This window comes from Melanerpes formicivorus, unplaced genomic scaffold (assembly GCF_026170545.1).
Source record: "Melanerpes formicivorus ecotype bairdi unplaced genomic scaffold, bMelFor1.0.p_v2 SCAF_2, whole genome shotgun sequence".
NCBI classification, from domain to species: domain Eukaryota; kingdom Metazoa; phylum Chordata; class Aves; order Piciformes; family Picidae; genus Melanerpes; species Melanerpes formicivorus.
Window position 1 is genome coordinate 2,874,073 of NW_027142354.1, and position 26,928 is coordinate 2,901,000.

At 45.6% G+C, this 26,928-nt stretch overlaps 1 protein-coding gene across 1 annotated transcript in view; it reads left to right on the plus strand.

Annotated features, from left to right (window-relative positions):
- The first annotated feature begins 2,119 nt into the window (after positions 1-2,119).
- The window catches only part of ZNF292 (zinc finger protein 292), an 82,753-nt gene continuing 57,944 nt past the window's right edge, over positions 2,120-26,928 (plus strand). Inside the window, exon 1 of the mRNA XM_068149128.1 lies at positions 2,120-2,299. Coding sequence (XP_068005229.1) covers positions 2,138-2,299 — 162 coding nt within the window. The 5' untranslated portion in view covers positions 2,120-2,137. The remainder of the gene's footprint in view (positions 2,300-26,928) is intronic.

The following is a 26,928-nucleotide window of genomic DNA, read 5'->3' on the forward strand; positions in this document are numbered from 1 at the left end:
GACTCAGGGCAGACCTTATTGCTCTCTGCAACTACCTGAAGGGGGATTGTAGACAGGCAGAGGTTGGTCTCTTCTCCCAGGCAACCAGCACCAGAACAAGAGGACACAGTCTCAGGCTGCACCAGGGGAGGTTCAGGCTGGAGGTCAGGAGGAAGTTTTACACAGAGAGAGTGATTGCCCATTGGAATGGGCTGCCCGGGGAGGTGGTGGAGTCGCCATCACTGGAGGTGTTCAGGAGGAGACTTGACAGGGTGCTTGGTTGCATGGGTTAGTTGATTAGGTGGTGTTGGATGATAGGTTGGACGTGATGATCTTGAAGGTCTCTTCCAACCTGGTCTGGTCTATTCTATTCTATTCTATTCTATTCTATTCTATTCTATTCTATTCTATTCTATTCTATTCTATTCCATTCTATTCTATTCCATTCTATTCTATTCCATTCCATTCCATTCCATTCCATTCCATTCCATTCCATTCCATTCCATTCCATTCCATTCCATCACTGAAAATGTCTACACTTGCAAACTAACATTTGTGGAATCCCAGAGGAACCTCTTTTCTTTACAGCTCTGCTTTAGTATTAATTCCATCATACACTTCAGCTTTCAACTGTGTGCAAGAAGTGAGTAGAGCCACTTTTCCTTGTGACCAAAAAAATGAAAAACATATTCATTGGTCATACAAGGTAAGTTAGCAGGTGTAAGATCTTGTATTATACCTCAGTGTAAGCAAGACTGACTGCCACACTGAGCAGTTTGTAGATACAGTCTCTTCCAGTCAAAAAAAAAAGTCTTACATCTGCTTAGTTAGTGCACAGTACTAACCCTTCTTTTCCAGATGATGTGACATGTGCATCTTAACACAGTACTCCTACTCTTACTGCTAGCTGGCTAAGAGAAGTGACTCAGTCCCAGCAGTGCTCACTGCTGTAACACTTCTTCACTTCCTTGATGAACACTGTCAACATGAAGAGTGTGAAGCCATCAACCTGGGTCAACCCATACAACTTAGACGACTGAAAAACATGTATCCACACCAGTTGGAATGAAGCTGGAGGCGGAGAGATTCAGGCTGGAGGTGAGGAGGAAGTTCATCACCATGAGAGTGGTGAAGCCCTGGAATGGGTTGTCCAGGGAGGTGGTTGGGGTCCCATCCCTGGAGGTGTTTAAGCCCAGGCTGGACGAGGCTCTCCTTGTGGTCCCTTCCAACCCTGACTGATTCTATGATTCAGTGCCCATCAGGTCCACGTTTTCCTCCTCATCAGATTCATTGCCTCAGACCAAACTCCAGTATTTCAGTTATTTGTGACATGTGCATATGTCTCCTCAGCTTCACAAACAAATGCAGGGGAGGTCAATGCCCACCACTGGAGCTTTCCACTGTCCTGATGACGTCACCGGTGTGCAAGAGGCAGCTCAGACCAGCACCAGGGGGGCACTAAAGCCCTCCAGATCTTAATTGCTTCATTTGAAGGGCAGAGCTGTACTTATAACTTGCAATAAAAGCAGGGTGATCCAAGCATGAGGCTAACACACCCCGCTACATCCTGCAGAGGAAGAAACAAAACTCCCACGGTGCTGACCATGGCTGATGCAGCAGTGGTTGGTGCCACGTGGCAACTGTGTGTCAGGAACAAGAAGGAAATAATCCGTTCAGTTCAGGACCCAGCGATGGCCAGTGAAGGGTACAGACCTCCGGTCCCACCAGGCCGTGCACAACCTTTCACCGCTTTCAGATCTCGAGGGACAGTGGTGAAGCCCGCCCGAGCCGAGCCGAGCCGAGCCGAGCGCTACTTGCTGTCGTTTGCCGCCAAAACCCGTCGGCGGGAGGGCGCGGAGGGCTGTCACGTGGCTCCTCAGCCGACGGGCGCGTGTCGTCGCGTCACGTGACCCCGGGAGCCTCGCCCCCTTCTCGCTCTGGCCCCGCCCCGTCCCAGTCCTGCGCCGCGGGGGACGGAGAGCGCGCGCGCGCGCGCTTCCCCCCCTCCCACCCCCGTTCTCTATGGCACGTGACCCCTCCCCGGAACGTGGCATTGTGTAATCACGTGACCTGGAAACGGAGCGGGAGGGGGGGGCCGGGAGGCCGAGGCAGGGAGGGAGGGGGGGGGCTGCGTACGCGACGGAGCGGGGGTGCGAAGATGGCGGACGAGGAGGCCGAGCAGGAGAGCGGTAGCCTAGGTGGCGACCTCCTGGAGCTGCGGCTCTTGCGAGAGCGGCTGGTGGAGCTAGAGACGGGGCTGCGGGAGAGCCCCGAGCCGGCGGTGCAAGCGGCTACCGAGTACTGCAAGCAGCTCTGCCAGGTCAGGCCGCCTCTTCCATTCCCTTCCTTCCCTGCCCCCGCCCGCGCTCTCCCCTCCCCTCTGGGCTGTGTGTGTGTCTGTGCCCGGGCGAGAGGGAGTGCGGGGGGCCGGGCGGCTGCAGCGCCGCCCCCACCGGGACGCTGTGGGGGAGCCGCAGTCAGCGGCCCGGTGCGACTGTTGGCCCGGGCGGTTGAAGGTGGGGAGGCCGGGGGGGGCGCTGGGAGTTAGTGCTCTAAGCCGGGCATCGCGGGGCGATTGACGCTTCCGCCGCTCATTGTGGGCTGAGAGGAGGCGGCCCGCCCCCCCAGCCCCGGGAGCCGCTCCGGCCGGGCCTGTAATCCCCTTCCCCTGCCTCTCCTCCCCCCGCTCCCCGGCGGCCGCTCCGGTTCTCGCGGTCTCTAGGCCCCTTTGTTGTGCTCTGCGGCTCGGCTTATCGAAGGGCCCTTTGTTCCTTGCGGTGGCGGACCGAGCCCCCCGCCCCCCCCTGCCCCTGTCCCCTTTCCTCCGGCACCCCTCCTCCCCTGGAGACGAAGCGCGGGGCAAAGGGAGCCCGGAGATAGGGGCTCCGCTTCTTTGCCGAGGGGTGTGAGAGGAGCGGAAAGTCCGTCCCAGGTCCCGTCGGCGCGGGGCTCTTGCTCTGTGTTTGAGTATCCTCCTCCGCCCCCCGCCCCTTCTCTTCTTCCTTCCCTATCTCGTACCCTCGGGGGATAGCGGAGTTTTCGCCATCCGGAGAAAGCGAAGCGATGAAGTGGCGGTGGGGCGAAACTAAGTCCCCAGCGACGGTGGCAGGTTCCGCGATGCTGCTCGCTGTTTCTCGCCCTGTCGAGGGAGAGTAATCTCGCCCTCCGGAGAGGACTTCCGAGGTGGCCTTGTTTGAAGCATCATTGTGTGTCACTCTGGCTATGCCTGCCGCCTGTAAACGGCCTGCTGCCCGAGGGCTTGGACTGGGCCTGAAGCAGGGGTGTTTGCAGGTGTATCCTCTGAACCGGTGACCCCGCCGAGTATCCCTTTCTGAACAGACTTACCGCTGCGAGCTCTACGCTTCAAACACACCGTTCCATTCTGGTCATGTATGTGTTTATACCTTGCCCTGGTTTTTTCCTTGGATGTCCGTTCTCAGCTAGTGTTAGGTGTTAGAACAACTTCTTAAAAGTATTTTAGAGCACGGAAATTTGGCTGCTACTTCTGCAGCTTGACTGAGGGTGTAATAGCGTGATGAAAGTGACGATGTTTGTTTACACGTTCCTGTCACCCATTCATGGAACACAGACAAATGGTTAAAAGGCAGAGGAGATAAGAGCAAATTCACGTGGCTGTTTTGAATTGTGTTATGTTTGTGATTTCTTTGACCTGTTTTCTTGTGTTTTATTTCACGGAGGAGTCGTATTTCAGCTCCTTGTCCTCGGGTCAAACTGTATCGTTGTGTTTGGGTAGAACGTCAGCATAGATGCATGGAAACAAGACTGGTTTATGTTGGTTCAGCTCGCTGTTCTCAGACTACTTAATCTTTGTGCCTACTTTCTTAAATCCATCCACTGGGAGGTGGAAATCTGGCTTTCCTGGCTCCAGCTCGACTTCTAACTTGTGAATGAGCCGCTCACTGAATTGTAGTAGTTGGGTAGGTGGCAATGAAGACACCATGCTTGACGCGTACGGAGTAGATTGCTGGTGTGTGGAGCGCTGTGACTGAAATGATGGTTGCTTCTGCTTAATAAGGGGCTTCAGTACTCAGTTGATTTAGTGTTTAACAAAAGAAAACACCATTTTTTTTTCTTATTTTAATGGTTGCTGCAAAAGTCTGTTGCAAATCCCAGGCTTGCTCACTTTCTTATACATCTTTCACAAACAAGTGTCACTGAAGAAAGCAGTTGTGTAGAAACTTGGATGAAAATTCATGTTGCTGTCCATTGTATACCCAGATTTACAGGAGGGCTGTATCTGTTTTGGCAGGCTGAATGTGTAACACTGGTTTGTAACACAGAGCTGAGTTGTGTCATGTAGTACTGAAAGAGAAAAATGAAGCCAAAGTTTAAAGAGATGCTTGCTGTATTAACTAGTGTTATTTTGGGGCAGATATTTTTGTACTGGTTCAACAGAGATTTATATTAAATAAAGTCTGTTCACCTGTGCTGCCAAAGTATTTGTTCAGCCTCTTCTACAGTTTTAATCCTTTATCAGGGCTAACACAAAGTAGTAGGCATGATTCAAACAGTAAGCTTAGCTACTTAGCTTGCAGTGCATGACAGATGTTATAGAAAATTTATGTAATAGTAAAAGCCATCTCACACAGCAATTTCATGTCACAATAAAAGCTATCTCAGAAGTCTCTTTTAAATAACAGTTTAAGGGCATTGCCCATGATCTCTAAAATAAAAGCTTTGGATATATGTGCATGAAAGAGTCATTTGACCATATATATATATATATACACAAAACCTAGACACTTACGTTTTAAGCCTGCAAGTGCAGCGCTGAAGAAGGATTGTAGCATTTTTTCTCACTGTCATTTCACTTGCCCTTTTTTAACATAATTTTTTTTTAATATGCATAATTTTTAGGCATTATATAACCACACAGAACTTTTGACAGGGCTGTGTCCTTACTTTATTTTGCCAGTTAGTGATTTTGGAGCTCAGCACCCACAGAGCTTGTTGTCAGAAATCAACTTTTAGTTTGTTGTGGTTTGGTTTTGGTTCATTTTTTTGTAATGGTTAGCATAGTGTTTGAGAAATAAGCAGGTTTTTATACTGAGGGAAGGTAAAAATGTGCAGTAGAGCATTGAAAGATCCCTAGATTCAAAGGCAAATACGGGATGTCAGTACTCTGATTTCATTGAATGCAATGGGAACTGTACAGCCAAATCTCTCACCTGCTTTTGAAAGGCCTCAGTTTGAACTGTTTCAATGTTTATAACCCAACAGTGCATAGTGCCTGCTACAAGCAGAGAAAATGGACCCCTTGTGCTTTGATAGAAAATAATGTTATAGAACTGTTCTTTTCTCTTGTAAGAACAAAGTTCATTTTGATGTGTTTTATATGCAGTATTTCATTAGCTATAAATACTTCAGTGCTTTGCTGTCCGTTGTGCTTCAAAATGCTGCAGTTCTTAAGTTTTCAGGGGTTGTAGCCTGGACTATAATACAGTACCAGGGCGCTGAGGGAGTGTAGTTGTGTTCTCCATTGTCAGCATGCAATGGAGAGCGTTGTTTTTACCTGTTACCAAAAGAAATTTGCATCCATATGGGTATATGTCAAAAGATTCTTTTTAACTGTGAGTGTTCTCTTCTGGTGCAGTTTGGTAATTAGCAGATCTGTGTCAAACGGTCATGTTGTCACAGAACAATATGGGTGAAGGCTGGGGCAGACAAAAACAAGTGTGTTCATCTGTACTGATGAAGAATTGAACTTGTATATTTTGCAAGAATGCAGAATGGTCCAAAGAGAGATTGTTGCTCTTGTTACCACGTGGCAGCTGATTAGGTAGTTGTAATACTTTGCTCCTAAAGGTGATCTGATGGTTGCATTCACCTTGAGAAGAAATACACTATTTGTGAGCTTCTTTGTTGTTGTTTTGTTTGTTGGTTTGGTTTTATTTTGTGTGTGTGTTTGTTTTCTGAGGGCTAGGTGAATGTACTGCTGATGGGTGCATCAGAGCTGTGTATGTCACAGTATCGCTAAGGTTGGAAGAGACCTCGAGGATCATCGAGTCCAACCTGTCACCACAGACCTCATGACTAGGCCATGGCACCAAGTGCCACGTCCAATCTCCTCTTGGACACCTCCAGGGATGGTGTCTCCACCACCTCCCTGGGCAGCCCATTCCTATGACTAATGACTCTCTCAGTGAAGAACTTTCTCCTCACCTCGAGCCTAAACTTCCTCTGTCACATCTTGGCTGTGTTTCCTGGCAGTTGGTCATTGTCCAATGTAACCTTTCTTTTTTAAATACCAAATTGGAAGCTGGTAGCAAACTTGATTTTGTTTCTAGTTAGCCTGGAGAAGAGGAGACTCAGGGGTGACCTTATTGCTGTCTACAACTACCTGAAGGGAGGTTGTAGACAGGCAGAGGTTGGTCTCTTCTCCCAGGCAGCCAGCACCAGAACAAGAGGACACAGTCTCAGGCTGCACCAGGGGAGGTTCAGGCTGGAGGTCAGGAGGAAGTTTTACACAGAGAGAGTGATTGCCCATTGGGATGGGCTGCCCGGGGAGGTGGTGGAGTCACCATCACTGGAGGTGTTCAGGAGGAGACTTGACAGGGTGCTTGGTGCCATGGGTTAGTTGATTAGGTGGTGTTGGATGATAGGTTGGACACGATGATCTTGAAGGTCTCTTCCAACCTGGTTTATTCTATTCTATTTATGAAGTCTTTGTGATACCTCTGCTTGCCAACTACAGCAAAGAGTCAGGATATGTTTCATCTGAGCTTATTAGCCTTTCCTCCGTTGTTTGTGTTGTTTTGATGTGGTTTAGTTTGTTTGTGGTCTCTTTGTTTTGTGTTTTGTGTGTGTTTTTGTTTTGCTTTTTGACTTTTAATCTTTTCTAAATCTGCTTCTGAGGTTTGGGTCTCCCCTCCCTGCCCTCCCCCACCCCACCCCTTGCTGTACCTTCTGGTACAAACTCCCCAGAACTGTAAGCTGGTCTGGTTTGTTATGCTAAGATTGATCTTTGAGGTCTCTTCCAACCTTAGTGATACTGAATACACATTGTCAACTTACAGTGACCTGTATCAAAAACATAAGAAAATAGTTGTACTGTTGTGCAGTCCTTCCTCTCAGTACTTCTAGCTATGCTTTTTGTCTCTTCTGTTGGTGTCTTTGTCTGCTGTTGTGATAAAAAGCCTGTTAAAATGTTAACAAGTGTGCTTAGCCATTAGTAGACACCTTAATATCCTTCTTGTGTGAGACAGTTTACTCAGGAGTAACCTAGACTTAATAGTAGCAGCAAAAGTGTGTGCTAACATGCTAGAGTATCATAGTATCTGTCAGGGTTGGAAGGGACCACAAGGATCAGCTAGTTCCAACCCTGCTGCCATGGGCAGGGATGCCCCACACTACATCAGGCTGGCCAGAGCCTCATCCAGCCTGGGCTTAAACACCTCCAGGGATGGGGCCCCGACCACCTCCCTGAACAACCCATTCCAGGGCTTCACCACTCTCATGGTGAAGAACCTCCTCCTCACACCCAGCCTGAAGGGTCTGAGTAGGTCTCAGTAAGGTTGGAGAATACGTACTGTCTTAATCTGAATATAAGGTGTCCTTCCTAAAAGCAACCATGCATAGCTCTATGCAAAAAGCTGCTTACCTTTTTCTTCTGTTTTGTTTTTGGTTTATTCTAAATAAAGGTTTATTCTATTTTAAATAAATGTAGACCTATAATCAATATATAGAAAACTTCTGAAGTTTTCCCTAATTATTTGTTTCTATTAGAAGTTAAGTCCTGTTTTGTTCTTTCATACCTTAATAAAGCTATCTCTCACAGACCTCACAACTTTCTGGTGCTGTCAGCCTCTTCACTTTACTCCAGTTGAGTCACTATTCTCAGTTTCATCTTCAGACTCAAAACTACAGAAATAACCTTCAGTTCTGTCCATAGAATTTGAAATAAAGCCTTTCTTAAACCTTTTAGCTACAACTTCTGGACTTATCCAAGGCCAGTCTGCCTTAATCCAAGGACAAAGAACTGCTTCTGTAGGCTTTATTTTTTCCTGTAGGAGTTAGAGTATGGTCCCTTGCCAAAAGTCATTAAGACCTCAACAGTCTTTGAAGGGCTTATTTGCTATTTCATCAAGCACCTGCAGTCGTGGTGGCCTTCCTCCTGATGTGACTGTAAGACTGGTATTCAGTAACAGTGACAAATACCATCCGCAAAATGTCAGCTACCCTTTTAACACAAGTAGAGATTTCCTCCTTAATATCACACCTGGTCTCCTACTCTAAACAACATTCATCAAACTCTTCCTTTAGTATATAAGCAGACATCCACCCCTGATTTTGTTTAGCCCAACAGCTATTAGCTAATTCACATAATTTAGTCACAAAGTGCTGGAATGTGGCTATTGGTGAGGTCGTTATTTTCCGAGGTTTCAGTTTAGTGATTTCCTGTGTAACCAGGTCTGTCTTCTTTTGAGTATACACAAATTCTAAAACTCACACCTCTTTGAGTAAGAGGTGTTTTCTTTTGAGTCCCATGAGTGATTTCTTCACTGAGCTAATCTTTAAAAGCTTCTGGTTTGATGGTCCTGTCTTTGCACATTAGCCTCTACCACACAGCTTCTTCCTGGTCTCAGTTGCTGATTTTTTTTCTACATACATAGAATTACATAGAATAAACCAGGTTGGAAGAGACCTTCAAGATCATCACGTCCAACCCATCAACCAATCCAACCCACCTAAACAACTAAACCATGGCCCCAAGCACCCCATCAAGTCTCCTCCTGAACACCTCCAATGATGGTGACTCCACCACCTCCCCAGGCAGCCCATTCCAATGGGCAATCATTCCCTCTGTATAGAACTTCTTCCTAACATCCAACCTAAACCTCCCCTGGCACAGCCTGAGACTGTGTCCTCTTGTTCTGGTACTGGCTGCCTGGGAGAAGAGACCAACTTCTGCCTGGCTACAACCTCCCTTCAGGTAGTTGTAGACAGCAATAAGATCACCCCTGAGTCTCCTCTTCTCCAGGCTAAGCAACCCCAGCTCCCTCAGTCTCTCCTCATAGGGCTTGTGTTCCAAGCCCCTCACCAACTTTGTTGCCCTTCTCTGGACTCGTTCCAGCAAGTCAACCTCCTTCCTAAACTGAGGGGCCCAGAACTGGACACAGGACTCGAGGTGTGGCCTGACCAGTGCAGTGTACAGGGGCAGAATCACCTCCCTGCTCCTGCTGGCCACACTGTTCTTGATGCAGGCCAGGATGCCATTGGTCCTCCTGGCTGCCTGGGCACACTGCAGGCTCATGTTCAGCCTACCATCGACCAGTATCTTCAGGTCCCTCTCTGCCTGGCTGCTCTCCAGCCACTCTGACCCCAGCCTGTAGCACTGCATGGGGTTGTTGTGGCCAATGTGCAGAACCTGGCACTTGGATACATTACCGTGAACATAAAATTTCCATCATAACTGAAGTGTTTCTATTTTGGTTTTGTACCTGTGACCTCCAGGTGATCTGCTATTCAGAGATGTACAGCTGCTAGAAATCACAAGGAATCAGACTCCAGTACCCCATTCATTCCCCAGTGCCTGAAAAAAACCAACTGTCCTCACTGTGTCATGCCATGCAAACTTTGAACTGCCTCAGGCTTTTTGTGCTCCTTCATCGCTTTGACTTACAGACCTGGGGATGTGGTACAGAAACACCAGCTCTGATTCTTTTTGGTTTTAAGTTATACTGTGAAAAGCCAGGGAGATTGTCTTGCTTTCAAATAAAATGTTTGTGTGTATATTGGGGATGTGTGTGTGTTTAGTAAAAACACCCTCTCTGTGTAGGATAAGTCAAACCAATGAACATACTTGGGTTAGTCTCTGTCCTCAGCAGTGGCACCAGGCTTCAGCACCATGCCAGTTTGGAGCTGGTCTTCATTGTAACACCTGAACTCTGTACTCTTAAGTTTACCTTAATACAAATTTTTCTGTATCAAAAGTCAGTTAGAATTACAGTTCCAAAGCAGGATTAATTATTGATTAGCCATAGCTACAAATGCTTTGTGTGACTTGTTCTCAAAAATTTTCAGTAAGAATCATTCCAGAAATCTCAGTGGATAATACATTTTAATTCAGTTATCTTTGCCTTTAAAGTGTTTTTTCCACCTTGCAGTCTAACTTGATATCTATTCTCTTGTTGCAATTTAAGGCTACTGTGATTTGTCCTGTCCCATGTAGATATGGAAAGTAGCACACTCCTTTTGTTGCAAGCACCCCCACATTTTCAAGGCTGCTTTCAGTTTTTCTCCAGCTTTCACTTCTGAGAACACAGCTGAAAGTTAAGACTTACAGGGTGAAATGTGCTTGCAGTTAGTTTTTCTCTATAACATCCTTAATTCTTATTGCCAATTCAGAAACTGAGAGGCATTCTGCTTTACTCAGTCCTTCAGCCATTGAAAAAAATAAGAAAAAGAGGGCTGGAGCACCTCTCCTATGAGGACAGACTGAAGGAGTTGGGGCTGTTCAGTCTGGAGAAGAGAAGGCTCCAAGGTGACCTAATTGTGGCCTTCCAGGATCTGAAGGGGGCCTACAGGAAGGCTGGGGAGGGACTTCTCAGGATCTCAGGGAGTGATAGGACTAGGGGGAATGGAATGAAGCTGGAGGTGGGGAGATTCAGGCTGGAGGTGAGGAGGAGGTTCTTCCCCATGAGAGTGGCGAAGCCCTGGAATGGATTGTCCAGGGAGGTGGTTGAGGCCCTGTCCCTGGAGGTGTTTAAGCCCAGGCTGGCTGAGGCTCTGGCCAGGCTGATGTAGTGTGGGGTGTCCCTGCCCATGGCAGGGGGGTTGCAACTGGATGATCCTTGTGGTCCCTTCCAACCCTGACTGCTACTATGATACTAAAAATCCAAAGACCTAATGTAGATTTTAATTTCCAAGTAGCAGTTGACTGGAAACAATGGCTGGCATCTGTGCTAGAATAATTAAAAGGTATTGGGTACTTTCTGTACCAGCACATGCTTTCCTGCTTTCACATGCTTCCCACAAATCCAAATTTTCTTCCTCACTTTTGAATAATGTATATTGTTAATGTCTTAAGCTGCTTTCTAAAACTAAGATTACTGAAAATTCACTGTTTAAAAAACCCCACAAAATACTGGCTATGGATTACATTTCTTTATTGTGCAGGACTGTACGAGGAACATATTAATGTACAGTAAGGCATCTCATTTAATCAAAAGATCCACATTGCAGATCTCAGTTTCTTGATAAGGAAGTTACATATCCATTTGCATGTTCAGTCTGTTATCTGGGTCTCCATTATTTTGTTAGTGAGTGAATAACTCATAAGCCACAGACTTTGAGGGAAGGCAGAAAAAAAGAAGTGCTCTTCTGGGGAGAGTTTGTTTCCATTGTGACTAAGAATGAGGGAATTTCATCTGGCCTTTTCCATTTACTCTGTCATTTAAATGTTTTGTGTTTTTAATCTAAGCTTTATGCAAATGTACAATACACTGTAGGTGGTTTCTATGTAAGACTTCCCTGTATCAGGGATCAAACCTGCAATGTTAGGAGACATCAGCGTGTTGTTTCTTCAGTGTGACGTGTTCCCTAAACCGATACACGAGCCAAGGAAGCTATTTCATGTTTATGTATCCGTGGAGCCCATCTTCAAGAGTAGTGCTCTGGGCATTGATTTGTATCTCTCAACATTTTTTTCTGTTAGCTTTGTTGTTAAAGGCCTCTATATAAATCCTTGAGCAGTTACAGTCGAGCATATACCATTCTTTAGTTGTCATGAGGGAAATTAGTGTGGCGTTATTAAGCTATCAGCTTCTCTACAACAGTGGTGTACAACAGTGTTCAAATTTAAGGTTAAGTAACAGGTAAACAATATGACTTGAAACTCATCTTTTGAAACAATATTCCCCATTTTATGCTTTTGCATATGTTAAGAACTTAACATCTCCTGTTACAGATTTTTGGAGGTTAAAGACAACTCCTTGGTATTAGTTCTGGTATCTTTCATCTGTAAGGATGAACTGCACTGCTTTCATTTGAGGAGAGTTAATCTAGTAACACCAGGTACTTGACAGAACAAAGGCATTCAGAAATAATGTGTATCTGGCATCAAAAAGGCAGTGGAGCTTTAGAAAATGATGCTCTGAAAATAGGAAATCAAACTAAACTTGGCAATAATATGTGCCTGTAGTATTTTGGTAAGGATCGCTTGATCAGATTTCTTCTCCTCCTTCTGTAACTGTGGTAGAGTCTTCTGGTATGCAATATTTCTGGCTTCACAAAGCTGAAATAAATATTTCATCATAAAATTAGGGAAACTGTGCTAATTAATGTTATTAATTAATGAATTAATAGTTCTCAACTATTTTAGTTACTCTGAGCTACTCAACTTTGTGTCCATACAGGGACTCGTGTAACGTGGACAGCTTCCGCCAAGGCTTCATCTGGTTTAAGATGTTCTCTCCTAACAGCTGGACAGATGCATTTGTTGCTTTGAGAAACTTAGCAGCTGGAAATCAAATTCTTTAGGATTTCTGTAGGATAAAGAGCAATTGTTACTTGGTAACTCTTTGGTGGTGGTTTTGGGGTTGAATATAGCCATTTTCATTGGAGCTGATGGCAGCTACGGTGTTGCTTTCTCACGCCTGTGTACTGTGAAGAACAGAATTTGGTAGGGCTCCTTTTATTGTCAGTTATTCAAAGTAAGGGAAACACTTCATTATGGTGAATAGATTGATTTTTGTATATCTAATGCACTGAATACCATTTTGATCAATCAGTGAAGTACATTCAGAGACCAGTCTCAGGAGTTTGTCATGATACACTGTTTTGTAACAGAATGAGCACAAGGATGAGGACAAGAGGAGATTAAATACTAAGAATCACAGAAGTCATAATCTGAACTCCACTTTCACTTTAATCATTGGAAGGTAGTTCTTATGAAGAGAGTAACTGGGATAAAAAGTAACTTCAGATTACAGATCTGTAATAGTGAACATGGTAAAATTTAGATATCCTAATTTTACAGGCCTGGAACTTGCTTAATTTATAGTTGAAACTGGCACGGCAACTGAACCTTGCTTTTGAATACCCAGACAGACTTCCTGAACTGCATCAGTGTGATGGCAGGAGCTTCAGGTTCTGCTCAGGGTTAGAATAGAATAAACCAGGTTGGAAGAGACCTTCAAGATCATCGTGTCCAACCTATCATCCAACACCACCTAATCAACTAACCCATGCAACCAAGCACCCTATCAAGTCTCCCCCTGAACACCTCCAGTGATGGCGACTCCACCACCTCCCCGGGCAGCCCATTCCAATGGGCAATCACTCTCTCTGTGTAAAACTTCTTCCTAACCTCCAGCCTAAACCTCCCCTGGCACAGCCCGAGACTGTGTCCTCTTGTTCTGGTACTGGTTGCCTGGGAGAAGAGACCAACCTCTGCCTGTCTACAACTCCCCTTAAGGTAGTTGTAGAGAGCAATAAGGTCTCCCCTGAGTCTCCTCTTCTCCAGGCTAAGCAACCCCAGCTCCCTCAGCCTCTCCTCATAGGGCTTGTGTTCCAAGCCCCTCACCAACTTTGTTGCCCTTCTCTGGACACTCTCCAGCAAGTTGACATCAGGAGAAAGTTTAATCTTGGCTCCTTTTGCCTTGCACATTGATAGGTACAGTGTGTGTACCTTGACAGTGGTTTAAGGACATGGTTATTGAACTCTGAATCAGGTAGACTTTCCCTTATTCTTTCACAGGGAATGTGCATCAGATGGAATCATCCTTTGGGATGTCAACTTGTCTATGCTGAATAGACAAAATGGCAATTAAGCAGCCTTTCTACTGAGGAAGATGATTATCAATTCAGTGCTCATCAGAATAAAAAAGGTTTGAAGTAGCAGTGGGGAAATTTCAGCTGATAAAGACAATCTAATACAAAAGTCTAACACAGGTGAACTGCAGAATATTTGTGATGTCTCATTTCACTTGACCAAGAGAGCAAGCTCCAGTCACCTATATTGCAGGTAATGCAGGTATTTTCAAATTAGACACAGTTACTTCTGGCTAGCTTCCTATTTTTAATCTCCCCATATGCCAGTCTGATAATTAAAAGAATAAGGTAAATTAGAATTGCTGGCAGTGGATAAAAGTTTGCTGTAATGAGCGTCCCACCACATTCCTGAAATGGCTGTTTAATAGCCAGTTGCTGAATGTGTATTTCAACTCAACAAAATAAAATAGGGAGGCTGGGATGACAGCATTGAGACCTGAATGAAAACCTCAGTAGAGAGAGAAATGTACCTAGGACAGGGAGAAGTTCACTTCTCATGTAAGAATGCAAGAAGGAATTGAGATACTACTGACAAAATCAGGAAGAGCAAATCGAATGTGAAGTGTTGAACAGTTACAGGCAAACTTAAGGAGAATTTTGAATACTGTATGTGACAAAGGATAGGCTTAAGTTGTTTTACAGTATCTTAAATCACTTTTTTAAACCAATTTATGCCTGTGAGCAGAGACTGTTCATTCATTTTGAAAGTTTTTCTACTTCTTTGTCTAAAACTAGCTGGGTTTTGAATTTTAAGGAGAATAGTAACTGAAGAAAAACAGGAGGAATAGCACCAAGATAATTTCTCTTTTGATTTGCTTCATTCATTCAGCTTAATAGCAATCTGAGTTTATGCAGCATGCCCAGGTGAAAAACATACACATTGCCCGCTCCCTTTGGCTTAACATTTGGGAAGAAAACATAGAATCATAGAATTGACAAGGTTGGAAAAGACCTCAAAGATCACCAAGTCCAACCTGTCACCACAGACCTCATGACTACTAAACCATGGCACCAAGTGCCACGTCCAATCCCCTCTTGAACACCTCCAGGGACGGTGACTCCACCACCTTCCTGGGCAGCACATTCCAATTGCTAATGACACTCTCTGTGAAGAACTTTCTCCTCACCTCCACCCTAAGCTTCCCCTGGTGCAGCCTGAGGCTGTGTACTCTTGTTCTGGTGCTGGTTGCCTGGGAGAAGAGACCAACCCCCTCCTGGCCACAACCTCCCATCAGGTAGTTGTAGACAGCAATAAGGTCTCCCCTGAGCTTCCTCCTCTCCAGGCTAAACAATCTCAGCTCCCTCAGCCTCTCCTCATAGGGCTTATGCTCAAGGCCTCTCCCCAGCCTTGTTGCCCTTCTCTGGACACATTAAAGTGTCTCAATGCCCTTAAATTGGGGGCCCAGAACTGGACACAGTACTCAAGGTGTGGCCTAACCAGTGCTGAGCACAGGGGCACAATGACTTCCCTGCTCCTGCTGGCCACACTATTCCTGATCCAGGCTAGGATGTCATTGGCCTTCTTGGCCACCTGGGCACACTGCTGGCTCATGTTCAGCCAGCTGTCGATCAACACCCCCAGGTCCCTCTCTGTTTGGGAGCTCTCCATCCACTCTGACCCCAGCCTGCAGCTCTGCATGGGATTGCCGTAGCCAAAGTGCAGCACTCGGCCCTTGGACTTGTTCAATGTCATCCTGTTGGACTCTGCCCATCTGCTCCCAAACAGAGAGGGACCTGGGGGTGCTGATTGACAGCCACCTAAACATGAGCCAACAGTGTGCCCAGGTGGCCAAGAAGGCCAATGGCATCCTGGCCTGCATTAGGAATAGTGTGGCCAGCAGGAGCAGGGAGGTCATTGTGCCCCTGTACTCTGCTTTGGTTAGGCCACACCTTGAGTCCTGTGTCCAGTTCTGGGCCCCTCAGTTTAAGAAGGACATTGAGACACTTGAATGTGTCCAGAGAAGGGCAACAAGGCTGGGGAGAGGCCTTGAGCACAAGCCCTATGAGGAGAGGCTGAGGGAGCTGGGATTGTTTAGGCTGGAGAAGAGGAGGCTCAGGGCTGACCTCATTGCCCTCTACAACTACCTCAAAGGAGAAAGTTCTTCACCGAGTGAGTTGTTCATCATTGGAATGTACTCCCCAGGGAGGTGGTGGAGTCACCATCCCTGGAGGTGTTCAAGAGGAGATTGGATGTGGCACTTGGTGCCATGGTCTAGTCATGGGGTCTGTGTTGACAGGTTGGACTTGATGATCCTCGAGGTCTCTTCCAACCTTAGTGATACTGTAACTTTGAGTAGAAGACAGACCTTTTTGTTGGGCATACTTTACATAGTGAAGTAGAAGTAGTTCAGTAAGTGGCATGGCTAACATTTCATGCTTGTGTGCTGAAGACTTGGGTCGCTGCTATCCTTTCAGATTGAATTGTAACACTAGTTTAAAAGTCTTCAAAAAGTTAATCTTAGAAGTTAATTTCTTTCTTGTTGATCTTTTGTGATAAAGTTCTTCCTGCAATTAATATTTAATGCTCTTTACTGGTGATGTGCAGCCATTAGTGTGTTACAGTCAAGCAGTTGTAAAGAACCATCAAGGTCATTAACACCTTAGGTGGTGTAAATAAATGTAGGCAGAGGGGGTGAGTTGAAATAAATCACTCTTTGATTTTCAGAAGCTGTGGAATCTATTTTAGTTATTACATATTCATATGCCTAGACCTGCAGTGAGATTTATTCCATGAAGGCGACAGAGATAGAAGTCATTGTTTGGAGAGAATATTTTAGACAGGAGTCAGAAAGTAGCTAATGATAATTCTTACTAACTTTCTGTTTTCTCCTCAGCTTTCATGTTTTGTGGTTTCTGTGGAATGATGTTCAAGAAACTCATTTTGCATATTGCACACTATCTAAACTACTATATTCACAGATCCATTGAATAAACATTCATTGTAACATAGTTGATCACCTTTACTGCATTTCAAATATATTCTGATTCTTTCTATGAAAATGAGTGAGAAATCAGTATTGTTGTCACTCAAGCAGGGATGGTATTAGGGTTGGAAGCTGACAATCCCTGAGGTCCCTTCCAACCCCCCTGCCATGGCCAGGGACACCTCACACTGCAGCAGGTCGCTCAGAGCCACATCCAGCCTGGCCTTAAAAACCTTCAGGGATGAGGCTTCTACCACCTCCCTGGGCAACCGGTTCCAGTCTCTCACTGCCCTCATGGGGAAGAATTTCTTCCTAACTTTTAATGTGAATCTACCCATTTCTAGTTTTGTTCCATTCCCCCTAGTCCTATCATTACCTGACACCCTAAAAAGTCACAGTATCACTAAGGTTGGAAGAGACCTCAAGGATCATCAAGTCCAACCTATCACCACGGACCTCATGACTAGTCCCTCCTCAGCTTTCAGGAGGAGACTTGATGGGGTGCTTGGTGCCATGGTTTAGTTGTTTAGGTGGATTGGATTGGTTGATGGGTTGGACATGATGATCTTGAAGGTCTCTTCCAACCTGGTTTGGTTTATTCTAAATAAAGGTTTCTTGTAGACCCCCTTCAGATACTGGAAGGCCACAATTGGGTCTCCTCAGAGCCTTCTCTTTTCCAGACTGAACAGCCAATAAACACCTAGAGCCAAGGTGTTCTGATTTTGTTACATGTTTGCAAATATGGGCATGCAAGATGATTCACCTAAGCAAGCACTGAATGACACATCTCAGGATAGTAAATCCTTCCCATTTGATACATCTTCATTTCTATTCCTGTATTGCTTAGTCCATTCCTTGATCTGATTTAAAGATGCAGTATTCAAAAAACTGATAATAAAGGGATGTGCTCAAGAGGAGGGGGCTGCTTTTTGAGGAGGTGTGTCCATTAGATGTGAATCACATTATAATGACCATAGTTCATGCAGAGTTCATCTATATCATTGGAGGTGTTCAGGAGGAGACTTGATGGGGTGCTTGGTGCCATGGGTTAGTTGTTTAGGTGGGTTGGATTGGTTGATGAGTTGGACACAGTGATCTTGAAGGTCTCTTCCAACCTGGTTTATTCTATTCTATAGTTAGTCTATAACCACTGAACTGATTTATTTTGATAAATCTGTGTGGTCTGTTTAGCAAGATGGGTATTCAGGGCTTTCCTTATCTCCTTGTTTCTCTGGAGCTGTGGTCTAGCACAAGTCATACCTTTGTTGTTTCTTATGACCTATGGTCTTTCATTCACTCATTCCTTTCCTTGACAGTGTTAGTTCTTTAACAGTTAGCTCTTCTGTTTGTGTATTTCTCTTAGGTTACATGCTGTTGTCTCTGAAAGTCTCCAGCTTTCCTTCAGTATGAATATATGCATGAGCCACTATAAGATATAACTGTATAAGACTTGATTTCTTGCTGTTTCTGTGCATCTGCTTTTCCCTTTCTGGCGAGGCTTGATTATAAAACTTTGATCTGTGTCTTTATGTTGTTGCAGTTTTGCCACAAGAAAGTTGGGCAGGCAGTTATTATTCAGTTTATTACTCTCGTTCTGGCTTGATAACCATTTCAGATTTCTGTGGTTGTTCTGACAGCTCAGACTGAATGGGAAAGAAAAAATGAAGAGGATGGGGAGGGGAGAATGTTTATTCTACAAATTAAGCTTGTGGATGGATATAATTTTGCAGCAGTATTTCCCAGCTTGGCTTTCAGACTGTTTAGGCAACGAGAAAGTGTTTGAGCTGGCAGTTTGGTGTTTGTTTTTCCTTGTTTAGATAACACCTAATCGTGTTAGTTAATAATAGGCACAGTTATCTATAGCGGAGAGTACATACCTTTGTCTGGCTACTGAAGATGCCAATAATAATATCAGTGCCATTGTGTGGATGGTAGTTCACTCTGAGTATGGAGTGTGGGAGGAGAAACTGTAGTGGAGACAAGATTATTAAAACATGCCTAGATAAGCACTGCAGCAAAACTAGTGCTGTTGTGTGAGTCTCTCTCTTCCATAGATAAACGAGAAGATGAATAAAAGAATAGTTTTCAGCTATTGTAACCTATCCACAGAAGATGTCTGTGAACAAAAATAATGGGTGCTCTGGTCACTTTGAAAGTCATCCTCTGATCACCTGTAATTACCATCCTTCATTTTGCTTTGTGGAGTATTTGTGCCTTGTGGAAAATGAGCGTACTTTGGGTGAAACTAAAACACAAGCTGTGCTTCAGAAGCAATTGCAGACATATGTCTTCAGCCACTAAAAGGTTTCTGGTTAATGGAAGCACCTGAAAGCTAGCCCACAATAAGATCTCTGGTGGTGGGTATGCTGGGGACTTGGGTTCTTAGCACCAGGCACAACTACAGGCTGGGCAGTGACTGGCTGGAAAGCAGCCCTGAGGAGAGAGACTTGGGGGTGCTGGTGGACAAGAAGCTCAACAGGAGCTCTCAGTGTGCACTTGCAGCCTGCAAAGCCAATCAGATCCTGGGCTGCATCAGGAGAAGTGTGGCCAGCAGGTCAAGGGAGGCGATTCTCCCCCTCTACTCAGCTCTGCTGAGACCCCACCTGGAGTACTGTGTCCAGACAAGAGGGATCTGGAGGTGCTGAAAGGTGTCCAGAGAAGGGCCAGGAGGATGATCAGAGGGCTGGAGCACCTCTCCTATGAGGACAGACTGAAGGAGTTGGGGCTGTTCAGTCTGGAGAAGAGAAAGCTCCGAGGTGACCTAATTGTCGCCTTCCAGTATCTGAAGGGGGCCTACAGGAAGGCTGGGGAGGGACTTGTCAGGATCTCAGGTAGTGATAGGACTAGGGGGAAATGGAATGACGCTGGAGGTGGGGAGATTCAGACTGGATGTGAGGAGGAAGTTCTTCCCCATGAGAGTGGTGAAGCCCTGGAATGGGTTGTCCAGGGAGGTGGTTGGGGCGCTGTCCCTGGAGGTGTTTAAGACCAGGCTGGATGAGGCTCTATCCAGCCTGATGTAGTGTGGGGTGTCCCTGCCCATGGCAGTGGGGTTGGAACTAGATGATCCTTGTGGTCCCATCCAACCCTGAATGATACTATGATCTGCTCCTTAATGCGATGGACTGCACTCAAGTGCTGTAGTCATTGCGAGCTTTTTCTGGACAAGCACCTAATTGCAAACTCCAGTTGTGGCTTTGAACTTCATCTCTGAATGACTGTTAGTATTTCTTGGACTTACTAATTCAGTACTCATCTTGACTTTACTTTGTTTTCAACTGCAGGATGGAGAAGTGGTGTTAGGGTAGGAGTGTGAGCTGTAACAGCAGCTGGAGTTTTCTGTTTGAAGGAAAAGGAAGAAAACAACGAAGAGTGGAACTGAAGCCTGTCAGTGGAGAAATAATAGTAGGGGGGGGGGGAAAATCATAGCTCTGTCCCATGCTTGTAGAAATTGAGAATGGAAACAATTGCTTAAAATGTAATTTTGTAGTAAGTGATGAAATTCAAAGTCTGGCTTCAGTCCTTTCTTTTGGGCACAAGTCACTTTCTCCATTAGAATCAAAGCAGCACCAGCTGACTTTTTGGCCAAAGGCATCTTGGCTTTCTCGAGAGATACTTTGCTTGACAACTTCATTATGAAACAATTCAGAAAGCACATTCAAAGTACAAAAAAAAAAAAAAGCAAAATAGCACATCAACTTAATCTTGAAAGGTTTTGAAAACCGAGGTGGGTGGAGTGAAAATGTGGATTGCTGCTCGGTGATCATAACCGTAATTTAAACAGTACTTGTACACTAGAAAAGGTAATCACATTTGATTGTCATCCTTAATTATTTCAATGCAATCTCACATTCTCTCTGTCTCTTGAAGTTTGGCTGTTAAGTCCTGGATTGTATTGTAAGAGCAAAAATGTAAGAGCTAATAGTCCTGCAGTTCTTGTACAGCTACAAACTCAAGGCAACGGTGCTAAGCCTTGGTAAACAAATACCGAATCACTTAACTAGTGACACTTTTCATGTGCTTAATCAAACTGCTTTAGAAATGAATGAGAACTGAGGTGACCTCATTGTGTCCTTCCAGTATCTGAAGGGGGCCTACAGGAAGGCTGGGGAGGGACTTGTCAGGATCTCAGGGAGTGATAGGACTAGGGGGAATGGAATGAAGCTGGAGATGGGGAGATTCAGGCTGGATGTGAGGAGGAGGTTATTCCCCATGAGAGTGGTGAAGCCCTGGAATGGGTTGTCCAGGGAGGTGGTTGAGGCCCCATCCCTGGGGGTGTTTAAGAGCAGGCTGGATGAGGCTCTGGCCAGGCTGATGTAGTGTGGGGTGTCCCTGCCCATGGCAAGGGGGTTGGAACTAGATGATCCTTGTGGTCCCTTCCAACCCTGAATGAAACTATGAAACTTGAGTGCTGTGGTGGCTTGGAAAATGACCTCTCTGTGTACAGATCTAAATAAATGGAGACATTGTGTTGATTTACATTGGTATGTCCTGGTTCTTTATTTTTGGCAGCAGTATTTCAGAGGGTGCTGTTTGGTGCTTGTAGTGGGCAGGTTTGAAATTATCCGTCCTTTTCTGTGTGAGTTTTGGCTAAAAATCTTTGCTTCTAGAGCTTCCCAAGGTAAACAAGCCAAAAGCCACACAAAAGGCCAACACCACCGACAAAAAAAACACAAACAAACAAAAACCCCCACCAAAACCAACCAACCAAAACCCCCCACAGATGGAAACAGATCATTTATGTTTGAGCTTCTTTGCTGGAGGCAAAGATGAAAGGGAAAGAAGAATTACAATTATGGTGGTAGAGAGAAATGCCTTGGTCAGAAGGTTATCGTACCACAGAGAAAGGAATAGTTCTGCATCTTTTTTAGTGTTCTCCGTTGTGCTTTTCAAAATGAACAGGAGTTTGTGATGAGGTTCATGCTATGTAAACATTTACTTTACTCTTTAAAATGCTTTAAAAATCACCTGTCATAATAGTTGTTTTGAATGCTTTAAACAGTCAGTTCAAATGGGCAATATGAGGTACACTTGGTTTAAGTTATAGAGGGGGTTTTAAGATCCAGAACTAGTTCAAGAGCTATTCAAGTTTTTATTTGAATAGCCTGCTCGACATCTCAGCTGGGTAGTCTCTGCTCACACAATGTGGATATAAATGCTGGGTGCATCCCAGCTACACCTTAGCTGGCTCTAGCTTCCTCCAATTAAAGTGCCTTCCAGGGGAACCTTAAAAGTTGTTTTTTTCAAGGAGTTGCAGCAGTTATCATAAGACTGCTGCTTTTCATGTGATGAAAGGCTTGTTCTCCATCATCTGGTCAAACACTGAACAACAAGGAGAGACAGCAGATCACTGGGGAAAAAAAAAACAAAAAGAAAAGAAATTATTCTAGTGTCCCTTTAGAATATATATTTGCTGTAGGACTTGACAGCCCTGTGAGGAGAGACTGAGAGAGCTGGGGTTACTTAGCCTGGAGAAGAGGAGACTCAGGGGTGACCTTATTGCTCTCTACAACTACCTGAAGGGAGGTTGTAGGCAGGCGGATGATGGTCTCTTCTCCCAGGCAGCCAGCACCAGAACAAGAGGACACAGTCTCAGGCTGTGCCAGGGGAAGTTTAGGTTGGATGTGAGGAAGAAGCTCTACACGGAGAGTGATTGGCCATTGGAATGGGCTGCCTGAGGAGGTGGTGGAGTCACCATCACTGGAGGTGTTCAGGAGGAGACTTGATGGGGTGCTTGGTGCCATGGGTTAGTTGTTTAGGTGGGTTGGATTGGTTGATGGGTTGGACGCGATGATCTTGAAGGTCTCTTCCAACCTGGTTTATTCTATGTATCTGGTACTGAAGCCTCTTGGCTCCAGAGATGTGTAAACTGGGATATCCAATAGGTGTTCAGTATCTCAGTTACTTCATTAAAAAAGAAAACATGTTACAAAGTTACTCTCAGCCAGTTAGTTCACTTTCCTCAGGGTGTGGAAGAGTGGCATCACATGCAATATTGCTGTGTTTGCCTAAGTTTTGATGGCCAGGAAGGGGTTAGTCTCTTCTCCCAGGCAACCAGCACCAGAACAAGAGGACACAGTCTCAAGCTGTGCCAGGGGGAGTTTAGGCTGGAGGTGAGGAGAAAGTTCTTCACTGAGAGAGTTGTTCGCCATTGGAATGTGCTGCCCAGGGAGGTGGTGAAGTCACCATCCCTGGAGGTGTTCAAGAGGGGATTGAATATGGCACTTGGTGAGGTCTGTGGTGACAAGTTTGCCTTGATGATCTTTGAGGTCTCTTCCAACCTTGGTGATTCTTAGGAATAGACCCAGCTCCTTTTTAGATGCTATTGGCCTTTGAAGACATGACTGCCAAGTGCATCTTGTTTTGCTTGTCAGTTGTGCCTGCTATCATCTTAGTCATCTTCTAATTTACAGTGGGTTCTTGGGGCAGGGATGATTTCAGCATTGCAAACCAGGCCTAATACTCCACTGTGAAAGGACAGATCTGTTCACTTAGAGGTTTGTCTTTATTTTACCCATTCAGTTCCAGGACTAAGTTTTCATTTGGTTCTGATACTGGCATGGGGCTCAAGTTTCACTTAACAGACAAGGCCAAAAGTTCAGCTTAGTTTGTAAACTATCATAAATTACACCTTAAAAGCAGGCTGTTATCAGCTTTCCAGGAATTTGAACAGCACTATGTTAGTTGCATGCTTAGCTCTTTAATGGTTGCAGCAGCCAGCGAGGTTATGCTTGAGGCTCATAGAGTTTTACTCTGAAAACACAGCCCTCAAACACTAACTTCATTTAAGAGATGAATGTTTAACCTCCAGCCCAGCGTATTAGCAGTGTTTTCCAGAGGGGGAAAAAAGCAACAAAGAAACCCACAAAATAATAATAAGAAAGAAAGAAAACAACAACAAAACTCACAAACTGTTTTTATATTCCTAACCTTTTTTATTCCCTGATGTCAGAAGACATGAACATCACAGCTGTGTACCACATATATGCAATGGCTGTTTGACCAACAATACAGATCAGGTCCTCATGTGCCTTATGTATGCTTCATCTGTTCAGATTCAAGGATTTTTGTAGAATGGTTTGGGTTGGAAAGAACCTCCAAGGGTCATCTACTCCACCCCTCCCTGCAGTCAGCAGGGATGTCCTCAACTTGATCAGGTTGCCCGGAGTGCTGTTGAGCCTTGCATTGAGTATCTCCAGGGATGGGGTCTCAGCCACCTCCCTGGGCACTCTGTTCCGCTGTTCCACCACCCTCATGGCCAGCAGGAGCAGGGAGGTCATTCTGCCCCTGTACACTGCCCTGCTTAGGCCACACCTCGAGTACTGTGTCCAGTTCTGGGCTCCTCGGCTTAGGAGGGATGTTGACTTGCTGGAGCGTGTCCAGAGAAGGGCAACAAAGTTGGTGAGGGGTTTGGAGCACAAGCCCTATGAGGAGAGGCTGAGGGAGCTGGGGTTGCTTAGCCTGGAGAAGAGGAGACTCAGGGGTGACCTTTTTGCTCTCTACAACTGCCTTAAGGGGGGTTGTAGACAGGCAGAGGTTGGTCTCTTCTCCCAGGCAACCAGCACCAGAACAAGAGGACACAGTCTCAGGCTGTGCCAGGGGAGGTTTAGGCTGGAGGTCTGGAGGAAGTTTTACACAGAGAGAGTGATTGCCCATTGGAATGGGCTGCCTGAGGAGGTGGTGGAGTCACCATCACTGGAGGTGTTCAGGGAGACCTGACAGGGTGCTTGGTGCCATGGGTTAGTTGATTAGGTGGTGTTGGATGATGGGTTGGACGCGATGATCTTGAAGGTCTCTTCCAACCTGGTTTATTCTATTCTAACATCCAATCTAAATCTACTTTTCTCTAGTTTGAAACCATTGTCCCTCATCTAGTCACTGCAGGCCTTTGTAAAGAGTCTCTCTCCATCCTCCTTGCAGGCCCCTTCAGGTAATGGAAGGTTGCTGTTAGGTCTCCCTGGAGCCTTCTCTTCTCCAGGCTGAACAACCCCAGCTGCCTCAGCTCGGACTTTGCCATGAATTAAGCTATCTTGCAGTTTGCAGGACTTCACCACTCTCCAGTGCCCAATGCTCTGTTGATGTTCAGCAGCTTGTCACATCTCCAAGTTGAGAAATTCCTTCTTGCCCACTCTAAGAGCACCTCATCCTGTTGTTATTCTTCGCAGAAAGCAGTGCTTTATCCAATGAACATGCAGTAGGGTTTGACTCCTTCAGTAAAGGCATTTTGTTTCTCATCATATTGTTCTGTCCCTGATCTGAGGAATTGGTTTATGCATAATGGCTTTATTTTCATATCTCAGTTTGAAACAGTCTAAGCCACTGATCTGTGAAATACTTTATGTATCTCCTGTAGGTATTGCACTAGTGAATCCATCATCAGTAAATTTGCTGACGACACCAAGCTGGGGGCAAGAGTTGATCTGCTGGAGGGTAGAGAGGCTCTGCAGAGGGACCTCAACAGGCTGGACAGATGGGCAGAGTCCAAGGGCAGGAGATTTAACACATCCAAGTGCCAGGTTCTGCACATTGGCCACAACAACCCCATGCAGTGCTACAGGCTGGGGTCAGAGTGGCTGGAGAGCAGCCAGGCAGAGAGGGACCTGGGGGTGCTGGTTGATGGTAGGCTGAACATGAGCCTGCAGTGTGCCCAGGCAGCCAAGAGGGCCAATGGCATCCTGGCCTGCATCAAGGACAGTGTGGCCAGCAGGAGCAGGGAGGTCATTCTGCCCCTGTGTACTGCACTGGTTAGGCCACACCTCGAGTCCTGTGTCCAGTTCTGGGCCCCTCGGTTTAGGAAGGAGGTTGACTTGCTGGAACGAGTCCAGAGAAGAGCAACAAAGTTGGTGAGGGGTTTGGAGCACAAGCCCTATGAGGAGAGACTGAGGGAGCTGGGGTTGCTCAGCCTGGAGAAGAGGAGACTCAGGGGTGACCTTATTGCTCTCTACAACTACCTGAAGGGAGGTTGTAGACAGGCAGATGTTGGTCTCTTCTCCCAGGCAGCCAGTACCAGAACAAGAGGACACAGTCTCAGGCTGCACCAGGGGAGGTTCAGGTTGGATGTTAGGAAGAAGTTCTATACAGAGAGAGTGATTGCCCATTGGAATGGGCTGCCCGGGGAGGTGGTGGGGTCACTGTCATTGAAGGTGTTCAGAAGGAGACTTGATGGGGTGCTTGGTGCCATGGGTTAGCTGTTTAGGTGGGTTGGATTGGTTGATGGGTTGGACGCGATGATCTTGAAGGTCTCTTCCAACCTGGTTTGGTTTATTCTAATCAGTGTTAAAAAGCACCAATGCATTAACTTTTTTAAGATGTGTTCACCTCATGCCTGAAAGCAACCATGTAAACCTGTATGTTCATAAAACAGCTTTTGAAGCTTCTGTATCTGGTGAGCTGACTGCCAAAATTACACTGAGATCTCAAAACACTTTGTTGTCACTAGTACCACGATGTGTGCCTCCTTAGTGTGAATGCAGCTAGAACAACTGCATTGCTGAGCAGCTGCCTTGGTTGCTTCTGTTCAGGAGTGCTGCACATCTGAGATGCCTCAGTGTTTCTCCTTTTACTTACTGCTCCTGAATGCAAGAGATTTCAATGAGCTTTTTTACTGTGTAGGAGTAACTGGTGGAGGCTTTTCAAGTTTGAGCAGTGTTGTGCCTGTGTGCACGTTCCAGTACTGATGAATAATGCCTCTTGCAGAGCCATGGATACTGCAGGAACTTTACTGGTTTAACAGATATTTCATGCTGTTCTAACTCCCCTGGGGGAGGAATGTTAACAGCAATTGCAAATGTTTCTCTGTTTTCTTTTGAGTAACAGTTAAACAAAGCATTAGTTCCAGCTCATGAGTGCCATACCTGAAAGGTCAACACTGTGAAGCATGTGCATAGAAAGGACTTTTTCAGGATAAAGCAGATATGTTTTCATTCTTGAAGTGAAAACTGACTTATAATCAACTGACCCTTGGAGCTAGTGTTGGGCAGGGTCTTTAATCTTATAGTTGGGCTATTTTTGTAACTGAATACAGAATCACAGAATGCATTGGGTTGGAAGGGACCCTCAAAGGTCATCTTCTCCAAATCCCTGCAGTGAGCAGGGACATCTCCAACTAGATCAGGTTGCTCGAGGCCCCATTAAGTTTGACCTGGAGTGTCTCCAGGGATGGGGCCTTAACCACATCTCTGGGCAACTTGTTACAGCATTTCACCATTCTCACTGTAAAGAAATTCCTCCCTGT